Raw genomic sequence first — 11,542 nt, forward strand, 5'->3', positions numbered from 1 at the left:
TGAAGTTATGTCAATCATTCGCTATCTCACACGCTGTACGCTGATGCATGGTCTATATATGTTAACGTAAAATTGTAAAAACCGTTAGATTGTAATCTATCGGTTATCGGTATTCGGTAGATTGTACTACACTAACTTAGTTATCACTCAAACTTCTTTGGTCAATTACAGATTAATTTTACTTCCCAACAATTTCATATAACTACCGAATAATAATACGTTAATTTGTAAGAAGTTCGTTGAGGTTCACAATCTTTCAACAGTTTACAATCTCGCGAGATAGATTACAATCTAACGGTTTTTACAATTTTACGGTGACATATATACCATAGTCCGTCTACGGTGTAATAGAATTTTTTTTTCTATCAATAAATATCCCTATATCGTACGCTGTGGAAACTATAATAGGGCAAAGTGATGCTACAGTTACATAGAAGATATACCTACAGTTTTATATAAGACATCAATGTCTACAAAAAAAGTCCGCGATAACTAATACTAATTTAATAAAATAAATATCCAGCCCAGACTGAAATTAGGTACAACATCAAACTTCTCTGCTATACAACCTTTTTATACAAAATGTCTACGACTGATTATTGAGACTTTGACAGAGTATTTGAAAAAAGAATTTAACATCATGTCTTCGATGATTAGCATTTGGTAATTTTTTACGTTTATTTTTTATCTTTTAAATTTTCTGTTTGTGATTTCAAGATTATTCGGAAAAAGCAAGGTAAGTGGTCTAAGTAAACCTCGATCTATATAGTCTATGTAGTTTATTTTGTCCTTATAATATCAGTTTAATGATTAAGTATATAGGAAAAATGTAAATTAAAATCAATATATCAATGAACTTTCCGCTTTTGCTGACAGAAAACGCTCAAAAAATTAATTAGCACCTTGCGCTTATGTTTTAATAGACAAAACTCGACAACAGATCTTGTGATTTATAAAAATGGAGATGAATCTTTTTTAAGTTCCTTTATCGCACTATCCTAGTGCAGATTTATCAAAACTTGGTTAAGTGTCCCCTAGTTCTAACTTGCATATTATTATAGAATTTTCATAGATTGAGGAGTTTTGTTCTATTATAGGTAGTCTGTGAATACCTTTTTTTTTTTTTGTAAAACAGGGGGCAAACGGGCAGGAGGCTCACCTGATGTTAAGTGATACCGCCGCCCATGGACACTCTCAATGCCAGAGGGCTCGCGAGTGCGTTGCCGGCCTTTCAGGAATCGGTACGCTCTTTTCTTGGTGACCCTAAGTCGAATTGGTTTTAGCAATCATACTACGCAACTTTTGTCGCAAAAAGGTTAACTTCTTTGTGTACATAAGTTTTAATCTTAGAAAATAGTATTTAATTTGAATGTCCCAGCTACAATATAAAAAAAAAATTACAATTTGTTCTTTCAGATATCCAAATTAATTGTCAAACATCCTTCGGGTTCTATTGAAGTCAAAAATGGGAAAGTGTAATAGGCGAAAGTATGATATCTGTAAACTTTAATTATTGAAGTGAAACTTCTTTATCGGGGTTGGAAAAAAAATTAGTGTAACATTTTTCGGTTACGCGTCACATGTTTCGGTTACGCGTCACATTTGATCGTTACGCGTGTCTTTTTCTCGTCCCTACCACGGTTGATTCGAAGAGATTCTAAACCATTAATAACAAAAATTTATAATAACTATAACAATGATACTAAAAATTCTATTACAATTTATGAAATTCTGTAATAATCTTAGTGGTAATAAGGTAAAATGAAATAATTGTATTATTTTTATTCAAGTCTGTGATATTAAAAGCCTTTTGTTAAACTTTATCTAATTTAACTTTATTTAACCAATTTCTGTAAAGTAAGTTGCATATAGATAATTTTTCGAAAAATACGGTCATAAAGAAGTTTCACTTCTAATGTGTGTACACTAGTACACGCACATTTTTTTTTAATTAGAAATATATTTAATTTAATGAGTTTACCTCTTTCAGGATGCGCAAAACGTAAGTTGGATTATAAGGTAGACATGTTACATCAAAGTGTGAATACCGTTACATAATCTATGTAGATGTCATATGTGACAGTTAACAATTGTAAGGGCTGTTTCACACGTACCACAACCACACCACATCGCAATGACAAAATGCGGTCAAGGGGTTACGTGTGGACAGTATCGCTGCAGCTTTTTGTAGGTGCGTTGTACCGACAAAATGTCGATGTGGTTGCGATGCGGTTACGTCGTGTGCAGCTACATAGTTCGACTCCAGCTTTCATATCGCAATCACGTGTTGACCTGTGTTCGGCCACTAGTTCGCAGTATCGCTGGTACAGTACCCACGGTCGATAACGACTGCAAAATGTGGTACGTGTGAATAGTCCTATTCATTTTCAATACAAAATATACGCCCGACCACGTGGTGTGGTTGAGGTTTGAAAGTGGTTGTGGTACGTGTGAAAAGGGCCTTAAAATTTTAAGTCTACCTGGAAAACTCTGCAATTTGGCATATATTGTAACGCTTTTTATCAAACAACATTGACTTATTTTATTTATTGGAACGAAGTTCCTTGTGAAAGGAGGCTAGACGGAAAAAATTCTTACGAAAAGCTGTCACGACACTTTTTTGCTATTTGCTATTGTAATACACCGGTTCTCGTCCGATCACCGAAGTTAAGCAACGTCGGGCGAGGTCAGTACTTGGATGGGTGACCGCCTGGGAACACCTCGTGATGTTGGCTTTTTTTTCGTCGTAAGATTGGTGTCGAGAAAATCTATCATACTGTTATGATACCAATTAACATATAAATTAATCGAAAGGAATTTCGTTCCTTCATTCACTATCCATACAGTACTAAACCACTACGATTATGTCGAGAAAAAGTAATAAAATAAAATATAATATTATTGTTTGCAATTTAAATACATACATAAAATACACAATATCGCTACTGTGATTCTGCGAACATATAAAGATGTCGATAGTTTCGGAGACAGCATTCAGTAAGTGCAACGTCTTTGTTAACGAAGATCTGTGCAACACACTGGTTCTGGTACATATTATCCCTTGGGTACAAAAACCCCGAGTTCTTGGAAAACACTTGGGTTCACCAACCCCATATAAATTTGAAAACTCAAAACTATAACAAAGGGTTAGTAAGCATACATATTTTAAGTATTGTTCATCTTAAGGAAATATTTAACGTTTTGTCTTAAGTGCTGCCATGAGATCGAAGGTTCGATCCCCGGCTGTGCCACGGACTTTATATTTTGTGGGCACTTCTAATACTCGCTGGTACAGTGAAGGAAAACATCGTAAGGAAACCGGCCCTACACCTAAAAGCGAAGGCTGATCACTTGCCTATTAACAAGCTGGTACAGAAACCCTAAATGGTGACGCCACTGTTTAATAATGTTTAATAAGGGAGCGTGCAAGTATTACGTAACGGATTTTGCGAGGGGGGGGTCCTGTTGTGAAACGTTACGATGCGGGGCGGGGATTAAATTACGAGTTATTTTTAATTTTTTTTTCGACTTACACCACTTGTACACTTTACTTGGGTACTGAAAAACGTTACGGCGAGTTACACGGGGGGGTCAATAACCTCCAAAAATTGCGTTACGTAATACCTACTTGAACGCTCCCTAATACAGTAAACCCTTACAACGCGATTTCCGTCCGATTAATTTTTGCGGTATGTCCGTATAACGCGGAAATATCTCTACTTATATTTCTGTAGTGTGAAATTTATAATGATTTGTCAAGTCTATAATTAATTTTGCATACCTTTGCACTTTTTACTGTAATAAATTTTCGGAATAAGGTAAAATAAAATTTTGAATTGCTTTTTTGTGTAGAAAGATCATCGTAACGTTTTTGTAATATCGTTTATTTGAGTAATGTAGGAAAGTTGATTTTTATTTGGTTCTTATGTAGTTATATTTTCATCGTTAATCTTTTTAGTTTAAAGAATTGTTTTTTTCCATGTATTCATTGTTGTTTATTTATAGTAGTTATTTGTTAGTATTTATTAGTTTACTAGCGACCCGCCCCGGCTTCGCACGGATGCAATGCTGCCGCGGCCTCCGACGCGCTGCGCAATTTTGAAATTTGTAATATCTTCGAAAATATTCATTTAAATCATATGCTGTAAAGGGCCATATAGATCTATATTAAATCAACAATGTATTTAAGGTATTTAATTGGATAAGGGTTAATGCTGTGTTGGTTAAAATCGCTTCGAAAATTAACCATTATTTGTCGTAAAATGTAAATTACAAAAAAAATTTATTGTGGGATATCCATAAGAGGTAGACATATACCATCGAGGAGATTTCTGTAGACCTTTTCAATGTGTATAATACTTAGTACATTATTTTGATAAATCTCGTAGGGTTCGCAATAACAGTATTTCTCCATCCATATAATATAATGAATGTTATTATACATATAAACCTTCCTTCCTTCCTCTCCAATCACTCTATCTATTAAAAAAAACTGCATCAAAATCCGTTGCGTAGTTTTAAAGATTTAAGCATACATAGGGACAGAGAAAGCAACTTTGTTTTGTACTATGTAGTTTATTATAGATTTGTTTATTTTAGTTATGTTTTCTACTCTTACATTTTTAATCCGTGAAGCAAACGACAATTCTTTTTATATCCTATATTTGTGTATTGTTTCCTTATAGAATAAATAAACTGTAGTATAGCATTAGTCATAAGATAGTGGAAATGTTAGATTCATATTAAGTTTTGAAAAATCTTAATTATGAAACATTGTGAAGGAAGGATGTTGAGTGCTTTATTCAACCTAAAAGGGTTTTCGTCGTAAATTGTAGGTGTCGCTACACATTTATTTCGTTCTTGTCTGTGAAAAGTTGTCATCACAACAGATTTCCCTATGTGGAGCCGTCTCACCTATATATTACTACTTTAAAAAATAAAGATTATACTATTACAGACGCTGCCGGTCAAAGTCCGGCCGGTTTAAACGATGTCGTTGTGGAGATCGCCGATATTCAATACGACCAAGGAGTCGTTGTCGACGAAGATCGCGATCTCGTCGGCGCAGATCATGTTCTCGCCGGAGCCGGGGACGGTAAGAGATATAGCGGGTACAAATGGTGTAACTATTATTTAAATGATTTTATTATTTGGAAATAGGATCCAAGTTCAAGACTTTAATTTATACAAAGGTGAATTTATCTAATATATAAAATTCTCGTGTCGCGGTGTTTGTGGTTAAACTCCTCCGAAACGGTTTACCCGATTCTCATGAAATTTTGTGTGCATATTGGGTAGGTCTGAGAATCGGACAATATCTATTTTTCATCCCCCTAAATGTTATGGGTAATCCACCCCTAAATTTTTTTTTCAATTTTAGATAATAATAATAATAATAAACCCTTTATTTGCCATTATAGTGGTACAAAATAAAATAAAAACAACAACAAGAAAAGTCCGCACAATCAGCCATACAATAACAGGCATGCAAATGTCATAATAAGAAGTCATTTATGAGTAATTGTTAAACTTATGTTCTAAATACTCGGTCACGCTGTAAAAGCACCTTGACTTTAAAAAAAGCATAAAAAAATACATACAACCCCTAATTTTCACCCCTCTACGATCAACACCTATTTTTTATTATAAATGATATACATGGCAAATCGACGTTTGCCGGATCAGCTAGTTATATGTATAACCATTGGTCTTAGCGGATTTCCGTATCCGTTTCGCGACAATTTTTAGGCAAGTGAGTGATCAGCCTGTGACATACGCAGTTGATATTTGAGCGTTAAATGCGCACTTTGTCCATTGATGCTCAGCCGGGGCATGATGAGAGATGAACGTCACAGGTTGTCACTAGGCTAACACTGCTCTTTTTGAAGTGAAACTTCTTTATCGGGGTTGGAAAAAAATTTAGTGTAACATTTTTGCGTTACGCGTCACATTTTTCCGTTACGCGCCATCTTATGAAGTGAAACTTCTTTATCGACGTATGGGAGAAATTTAGTAGCAGGTAACGCGCCATGTTGCTTTTTGAAGTCAAACTTCTTTATCGGCATTGGAAAAAAATTTACACACATTTGTCACATTTTTCGGTTACGCGCCATCTTTTTCTTGTCCCTACCACAGTTGATCCGAAGAGATTCGAAGCCATTAGTAACAAAAATATATAATAACGATAACAATGATAGTAATACTAATAATTCTATTACAATTAATGAAATTCTGTAATAATCTTAGTACTACATAGTAGTACAGTAATAAGTTAAAATGAAATAATTGTATTTGTATTCATGTCTATGATAATAAAAGCCTTTTGTTAAACCTATCTAATTTAACTTTAACTTAACTAAAATTTAACTTTATTTAACACACATTTTTATTTATTTTTATGTATATTCTCTGTGTTACTAGATATGTTGTAGTTATAATAAATACGCCCGTATCACCTCGACGTCCGCTGTTCCACAACTCAGCGTTTTTAAGGCCGTTTTTGCCGCGCACCACCACTATGTGGAACCATCTGTTCATTGAATTCAATTCGACTTGGTTCTTTAGGAAAAGAGCGTACCAATTCTTAAAACGGCAACACACTCGCGGGCCGTCTGGCATTGAGACTCCATACGGCATCACTTAACATCAGATGAGCGTCCTGCCTAATTGCCTGTTTTATAAAAAAAAACGTGTATGTACTTGTGTACACGCGTTAGAAGTTATATACTTCGTCGCGTAAAAAATTTCTTCGAGCACTTTAGAGGGAAGTTTCCTTCGTCGAATTGCATTTTTCTTGTCCATTTAAATGGTCACTTCCAATCGAAACGATATAATATGTACTTATCATGATATTTTACAATAAACACTGTTTTTTATCACATTGGAACGTGTTTTCTCGTATAGAAATCATTATTTTGGGTTAAATAAACACGACTCTGAAAAACACTACGCCATGACAGACAATGCAACTTGTCGATAAAACAGAGCAAGCGCCAACTAGCGGCCCAGACTGTTTTACCGACGTTTGAACAGATCGTAAAAATTTCATTCTCATAATTTTTTCCTAACGCGCCAAAAGAAGTATAACTTCAAAAATTTAGTTAAATATGTAATGATCGCGGTAGGTAGCTCACCACATACCTAGTAGTGTTATGAGGAAGGTTAATTTGTATAATCTTAATATATATAAATTACGTGTCACGTTGTTTATCCGCGATGGACTCCTTTACTACCGAACCGATATAAATCAAATTTGCACACCGTGTGTAGTTTGATCCAACTTAAAAGATAGGAAAGCTTAAATCTTAATTTATACCCGCAATATTATTTTATTGCAAAATATTTGTTTATTATTTGATAGTCACAGATGGCGCTGTGTTGAAAGTACCAACGTTTCACCTAAGTTACAATTTAATGGCATAACCACCAAAAAAGCATGATGGTCCCCATAACTGGTGTTCCTCCTTCCGTTTCCCTTGAATAGTTTACTACTGCAATGTAATATAACAAAAACCTTAGCCACAGCAACGCTTGGCCGAGTCTGCTAGTTAAGTAATATATAGTATTTTGATTTGCTATTTTAAAAGAGCCGAGAGTTTTTTACGCCGGCTTTTTCTCTCGGCCTACACCCTCTGTGTTTTTTGCCGATGAGTAGGGATGCCTACAAATTCAAATTTCATGACGTGGAATAAGTGATACATGTATCTTATGTTCCATAATAATAAAAAAAATTATTGAAGTGAAACTTTATCGGGGTTGGAAAACAATTTAGTGTAACATTTTTTCGTTACGCGTCACATTTTTCCGTTACGCGCCATGTTGCTTTTTGAAGTCAAACTTCTTTATCGGCGTTGGAATGAAAGTTCTTTATCGACGTATGGGAGAAATTTTGTAGCAAATCGTCACGTTTTTCGGTTACGCGCCATCTTTTTCTTGTCCCTACCACGGTTGATCCGAAGCCATTAATAACAAAAATATACATATAATAACGATAACAATGATAGTAATAATTCTATTACAATTAATGAAATTCTGTAATAATCTTAGTAGTAATAAGGTAAAATGAAATAATTGTATTTGTATTCATGTCTATGATAATAAAAGCCTTTTGTTAAACTTTATTTAACCAATTTCTGTAAAGTTGCATAATATAGTAGATCATTTTTTGAAAAATAAGGTCATAAAGAAGTTTCACTTCTTACGTGTGTACACCTAGTACACGCACACATTTTTTATTTTTTATTTAATAAAATACCTATTTACGATACATCCTCCGTAGTCGAGAGTATTGTATTTCGTATTTTTCAAAATAATTTTATTAATTCCCAGGTACAACTGGAGATGCCGATCTCGCTCGGGGAGGTTTAAGAGATGCAAACGCTGCGATCGAAGATACCGTCTAAGGAAGAGGTCGTCATCTTAAATTCTCGTGGTAAGAGTTTTAAGCTCAATTATCTTATCTCGTATATTTGAATTGCGATACGAATAATAAATATAACCAAATATTTAAATTAAAGTATGACATCACGTTTCATTGCACTGAGTTCTGTGTACAAATTATTTATCTTTGGTTGGCCGGCAAATTCTATAGTCTATGCCATTTTCGAGTTTTTTTGAAGTTATACTTCTACGCGTTATGAAAAATTGATGAGAGTGAGATTTTACGATGCGCGCGCATCGTGACACAAAATTAACAGAATGAAGTTAGTGGCGCGTGTTGGCACGCACGCCGCCTCTGTTCACTGTATATTTATATTTATAATATTTATCCACATGCTTTGAGTTTCTACATTTAAAACACGTGTTTTCATTATACAAGTGCGAATTTTATATGTGCGTCTGAATTATAATCAGAAGTGATTTAAATTGAATATTTAAATCAATACTAATTAATATTAGAAAATAATAATAAATATAAAATTAATAAATATTTATTTATTTAATTTTTCAAATTTTAACTGAACTTTATTGACTATAATGACTCCTTTTCCAGTCTTTGATTATTTAATTTTAAATAATTATTTGCATGCAATCAAAAACTATTTTTAATAATGCCAAAGATGTATAACTTCTTACGCGCGTACGTAAGTAGGTAAACGCACCCTTTTGAAGTGAAACTTCTTTATCGGGGTTGGAAAAAAATTTAGTGTTACATTTTTCCGTTACGCGCCATGTTGCTTTTTTTTAATAATCTGGCTAGCGTCGTTTTTTAATTGAGTAATATTCTGTTTGGTTTATTTGAATGTATTAATTAATTAACGTTTTTTAATATTTCAGGTTGGAGTTAATTGGGACTAGATTAAAGAAGTTCTGAGTGGTTGGTGGTCTTATTAGAAATGTCTCAAAGCTTCTTTAGTCCAATTCACACGTGATCCGTCTTCACATTTGATGAATCAAAATCAAACGTTCAATGAAAGATGAAACGAAAAAAAATCAAAGGAAGCGTTTCATCTTTCAGGAGTCTTAAAGGAGACGTTTTGTATTACAATGGTAATAGAATTTTTGTGTAGTAAATTGTTATCAGTATTATCGTTCAGAAATGTTGAATTTATTTTGATAAAATATATTTTTTATTTTATACTAATTTGTATTATTTACAACTAGCCGTTTATACAACTTAATATGTTTTTACTTTAAAGAAACTGAGACGTTCGTTGCTGCGTTGTTTTTCGTTGAATTTAAAATAGGAATAAGAAACATTCAGTCATAATGAACTAATAGAAATAATTAATGTCGTTCTTGAGTTGATTAAAATTATTCCAAGGGCTAAAATACAAAATATAATATAATACAAAATTTGACGGCTCATTGGTCTAGTGGTTAGTACCCCTGACTGCGGATCCATGGGTTCCGGGTTCGATCCCCGGCTGAGACAAACATCGATGTGATGAGCATTTGGTGTTGTGCTTAGGTCTTGGGTGTTTAAAATATGTATTTATATGTCTATCTATCTATAACATGTATGTATATCCGTTGCCTAGTACCCATAACACAAGCTTCACCAGCTTAGCATGGGACTAGGTCAATTGGTGTGAATTGTCCAATAAAAAAAAAACTATAATTCTCATTTTTGATATATCAGTTCAAAATAAAACCTCGTACTGTAATGTTTATTTTTTTTAATATTAGTTCCAAATAAACGCACAGAGCTTAAATTTCTTAATAAACACTGACGAAAATATAGTTTTCCCAGTATTATTTCCAGCCGCACCCAAACTTACGATCAAAGGCATCAAATGTTCTGCTTCTCCCAAAGGATGACATTCGTACCCTTGTGGTGTCTTATCCCAATCAAAAATAGCTTCCGGGTTCAACACACCCAAGCATACAGCATTAAGGAATTTGTCAAACTCCTCATTAACAACAACTTCATCGTTGTACAGCTGTACTGCCTTTTTAAATTCTTTCATATTGTGGTATGACATGCCCGAGCCAATAATAGCAATACCTTCCTTCCTAAATTCGTATAACACTTTTCCAACGTTGTAATGATCACGGGCATTTTGATTTTTTAAAATTGACACTTGAACAATGGGTATATCGGCTTTTGGGTTAATTAGCATCATTGGTATAAACACTCCATGGTCCCAGCCTCTTTTCTCATCTAAGCTCGATGGTATATTCGCGTTTTCGAATGCTCTGTGCAGTCTTCCCGCCAAAATGGGGTCACCGACCGCTGGGTATTTGAACTCATAGCTCTCTGGCGGGAAATTGGAATAATCGTAAATTAAATCGTTGTTCTTCCCGGAAGATATCGTAACAATGTCCTCTTCACGGTGAGCTGTTACTAATATTATTGCCTTTATACGTTTAAAATCCACAAATGAAGATATATTACGTAATGAATCTGCGATTTCTATGTTATGTTTCTCACCTAATACAGGCAAAGGCCCTCCGCCATGGTTTATAAACAAAGATGGCGCGTATTTTTCCATTAAACAGGCAAAATTTACGAAGCGTTTAACTGCTTAACTTACAAAAATAGAACTGCTAGTAATTAATATGCTCCATGAATTAAATACATTATGATAAGTGATAACAATGCTTATATACCTACTTGTTAAATAATTGGTACGCACGATTAGTAATAATATTTTATTAGGATTTTTGTTCTTATTTGTCATTTAATACATGTAGCGGATCTCTTTTATTTACACGAGTATAACAATTTAAAACCCTGTACTGGTTTAAACGTATTTGATCGGCACAATTTCGAATGGCTTTCAGCAAGAAGACGAACCATCGATTTAAATTTTGAATTTAAAAAAACATTATTTAACGCGTTTGAATAATGAAATTTAAGTATTTTTGTATAGAATTAAAAAATACTTAAAGTTTGAAGCGGGTTCGATTCTCGGCACAATTAAATATTAATTTAGCTGTATTCTGGTATTAGACCATTATTTTGTTTACAAGATGTCAGAAGCTATATCCAAATAACAAATATTTACCTGCATAATTCACCAATGTTTCGGGTTTTATCTAACTATGACACTAATTATGAGGATATTGATATTTTCCACCTCACCAAAGATGTGAGTAA

The 11,542-nt window shown here is 33.8% G+C and overlaps 1 protein-coding gene and 1 long non-coding RNA gene across 2 annotated transcripts; one reads left to right on the forward strand and one right to left on the reverse strand.

The window, feature by feature from the left end:
- The first annotated feature begins 524 nt into the window (after positions 1 to 524).
- Positions 525 to 9,579, forward strand: LOC125058591. The gene is made up of 6 exons (XR_007118446.1): positions 525 to 736; positions 1,417 to 1,488; positions 1,991 to 2,002; positions 4,958 to 5,095; positions 8,329 to 8,431; positions 9,277 to 9,579. It is a non-coding gene; the product is annotated as an uncharacterized LOC125058591 (long non-coding RNA).
- A 522-nt stretch (positions 9,580 to 10,101) lies between these two features.
- Positions 10,102 to 11,260, reverse strand: LOC125058460 (dioxygenase tasH-like). The gene has a single exon (XM_047662536.1). It carries the CDS (start codon positions 10,932 to 10,934, stop codon positions 10,125 to 10,127), a length of 810 nt encoding a protein of 269 aa, XP_047518492.1. The 5' UTR covers positions 10,935 to 11,260; the 3' UTR covers positions 10,102 to 10,124.
- Between the last annotated feature and the right edge of the window lie 282 nt (positions 11,261 to 11,542).

Source organism: Pieris napi, chromosome 18, assembly GCF_905475465.1.
Source record: "Pieris napi chromosome 18, ilPieNapi1.2, whole genome shotgun sequence".
NCBI lineage: Eukaryota > Metazoa > Arthropoda > Insecta > Lepidoptera > Pieridae > Pieris > Pieris napi.